At 47.9% G+C, this 3,203-nt stretch overlaps 1 protein-coding gene across 1 annotated transcript in view; it reads left to right on the top strand.

Moving 5' to 3' along the window:
- Positions 1 to 1,837: 1,837 nt before the first annotated feature.
- LOC102294979 (rho GTPase-activating protein SYDE1) overlaps positions 1,838 to 3,203 on the top strand; it is a gene marked incomplete in the record, with an annotated part of 15,259 nt that continues 13,893 nt past the window's right edge. The window contains 1 exon segment of the mRNA XM_014336776.2: positions 1,838 to 2,131. Within this exon segment, the coding sequence (XP_014192262.1) occupies positions 2,047 to 2,131 (85 nt within the window).

Raw genomic sequence — 3,203 nt, 5'->3', positions numbered from 1 at the left:
ATATTTTTATTTGTGATCTCTGCTTAATCAGAACTCTGGAAGTAATAAATGCATGAACTAGTTTTTCAGCGTCACTCTGAGACAGGATATTTCTAACTTTAGAGATGTTGCACAAATGGAAGAAAGCAGTCTTACATATTTGTTTAATATGTGCGTTGAAGGACATGTCCTGGTCAAAAATGACTCCAAGGTTCCTCACCGAGTTACTGGAGGCCAAGGTAATGCCATCCAGAGTAAGAATCTGGTTAGATACCATATTTCTAAGCTTTTCAGGGCCGAGTACAATAACCTCAGTTTGATCTGAATTAAGAAGCAGAAAGTTAGCGGCCATCCAGGTCTTTATGTCTTTAAGACATTCCTGCAGTTTAACTCATTGGTGTGTGTGTGTATGTGTGTGTGAGACAGACTAATCGAGTGACTGGTTAAAGACCAGCTGCGATGTTCTGTGGGTCTGATGAACAGCTGCTCTGTTAGGATCAGATATTCATGCTCACAGAAAACTGAGTTCTGTAAGATAAAGAATAAAATTCTGTTACTGATCAAACACAAAGACTTCAGACCTCCTGCTGAGCTGAGGGAGCTGCAGGAGTGGTGACGCAGTTTCCTCAGATCTGATTGGTCAGTATGGGCGATTTCATACCTGCTGATGTTCACATAATGTTTTACGATTTGTCTTTATCTTTAATTGTAGATTTAAGTTTGGTGCTGGTTGTTGATAGTCACCATCACACAGATGAGTCAGCTGATCGATGAAGATTCAGGAAACATTGTGTCGACATAAACTTTCTGGTAAAGCGAGGGCCGTAGAGGCAGCCTCAAACACAGAGGAGGGACAGGTGAGTAAGGAGGCCCACAGGCTCCCCTGCCTCTGAGTGGGTTAAATACCTGGTTACAGCTCAGAGTGATGTCACCTCATTGGCTGTCTGCTGTCACATGGGAAAGCTCACTGAGAGCGTTGGGGGTCTGGAGGTCCTAGACCCCCAAACACCTTAGTGCTGATGAAGAGGAGGAAGCTCTTTGCCATTTGTCTGGTCTCTGTTTGCAGCTCCATGTCCAAACCTCGGAGCTCTCCTTCCTGTCACGTGGATGTTACTCCTCGCTCCTTTACCTCCACTGAGACACAGAAATAAAGGATTTACAGATTTCGCCTCCTGCTGAGACGCCTAAAGTAGGACTCAGCTTCCAGCACAGGTGAGTTACCTGCTGCCTGACAGGCTCAGCTCCAGACAACATGCAGTTCGGCTCACACAGGAAGTGAGTTTACTTTGGTTACACCTGTGAATGCAAGCGTGAGGAGACTACCTCAGGTCACTGGGAGCTGAGGCGACGCTCCAGCTTTCACTCCCACTTTGTGTTCTACAAAACTAAAGAAACCAACAGAGACCTCCAAAGCTCCTCCCCCTCCTCCTGCACCTAAACCTGGTTTCACCTTCAGCCTCTTTGTTCCGGTTTCCTTCCAGCAGAGGGCGTAACAGCTGAGTTGTGAGTTCGATCAGCCAGATTTTATTTCTTACAGATCGGTAGATGGACAGAGAGCAGCAGTTTGCAGCAGAGAGCAGCACAGTCCTGGGTTTTGTATTCAGGGCTTCTCTGTGTTGAGTTTACAGGTCCTCCCCAGGATCTGGTTAATGACCCTGAATTAGACAGTAGAAGAAGACGAGTGTCACCGATGACGTGGGAGTCACCCTCACTGCCCGTCTACTTGAGTGTTAAGAATCACTTTTAAAATCATCAACTGAAGAGAAACTGAGTACTTGTTTGGAGCGGAACTACACCTCCCATGATGCCTCAGTGCAGCTCTCCCTGTGTCCCTGCAGAGGGAGGAGAGTGGGAGGAGGAGCATGGGGCGGAGAGGGGCGAAGGGGGAGTTTGGGAAAGAATGCGAGGAATTCATTTCCTGTAGAACAGCTCTGAGAACGAAGGAGGAGACGAGGAGTTCGTGGAGAAGGAGCTCTATCTCCTGCTCTCCTGCTGGATTACTGACTCTACTCTCCTCCCAGCACCTCCCGACTCAGGAGGAGCAGGAGGAGGAGAGGGAGGTGCACGATGGCTGAGCCCCTGCTGAAGAGGACCTTCTCCAGGCTGAGAGGCAGAGACAGAAGCCGCAGGAAGACCGACCCCAAACTGAGCGGTAAGCAGCTGAAACTCACTTTTCCTTCACTTACATGCAGCATGTGAATGCCTCACGCTACCTTTAATGTCAGAATAAAGTTTATGAAGGGCAGTGAACACCTCACGATGCCTTCATGTGATGAAGCTGCTTCCTATCACAGATTAAAGGCACTGTGAGCACGCTCACTGTGAGCACGCTCACGGCAAGCTTCCCAAACTTGAGGGATGAACTGCTCTCATCCCTGAAGTGGGCGGGAAACTAAGGCAGAGGACCATTCTTATGAAAGAGTTTGTTTAAATAAAGTTCTGCTGTTGGAATCAGCGTTGACCTCATGACCTCAGGCGTCTCAGGTCGCATCCGAGTGGGCAAACAGTGTCTGATCAGAGCTGAAGCAGAGCACAGGGAGAGTCTATGTGACTTTTCTGTTTTCATCGCAGCCTTCGTCAGGACACATGACCCTGATGCTCTGTGTTTGCGTTCTCAGCAAAGGGTGGAGGTCAGCATGACCCATGAATGAGCAGACGACCTCGTACTAACACGCTAACAGAGGCCAAGGTCGGCGTCCTCGTCTCTGCTGTCCAGTCCTCAGATGTTTCGGGGTGAATGTCCACGCGTTTCCAGTCAACGTGGCCACCCAAACCATTCAAAACCATCAATCTATATTAGACGTGACCTTTTCACTCACATACCAGTAATCACATCAACAGCTCACTGTGTCGGTGTGTGTGGTGTGTATGTTGTTCAGTTGAATTCAATAGCGCCAAATCACAACAACAACAGTCGCCTCAGGGTGTTTGATATTGTAAGATAAAGACCCTACAATAATACATACAGAGAAAATGCCAACAATTCTATGACCCCTATGAGTAGGTACTTAGCATTAAGAAGGAAAAAACTCCCTTTTAACAGGAAGAAACCTCCAACACTCTGGGAGAGGCGGGGCCATCTGCTGCGACCACTTGTGGTGAGGAGAGGAGGACAGGACAAACCTACACCTGTTGCAGCATAACTAAGGGAGGATTCAGGGTCACCTGGTCCAGCCCTAACTATATGCTTTAGCAAAAAGGAAAGTTTGAAGCCTGATCTTGAA

This window comes from Haplochromis burtoni, unplaced genomic scaffold, assembly GCF_018398535.1.
Source record: "Haplochromis burtoni strain Fernald_Lab_line unplaced genomic scaffold, NCSU_Asbu1 Contig_148, whole genome shotgun sequence".
Taxonomy (NCBI): Eukaryota; Metazoa; Chordata; class Actinopteri; order Cichliformes; family Cichlidae; genus Haplochromis; species Haplochromis burtoni.
Note: the sequence above shows the minus strand (reverse complement) of the source record. Positions and strands in the feature narration are given on the sequence as shown.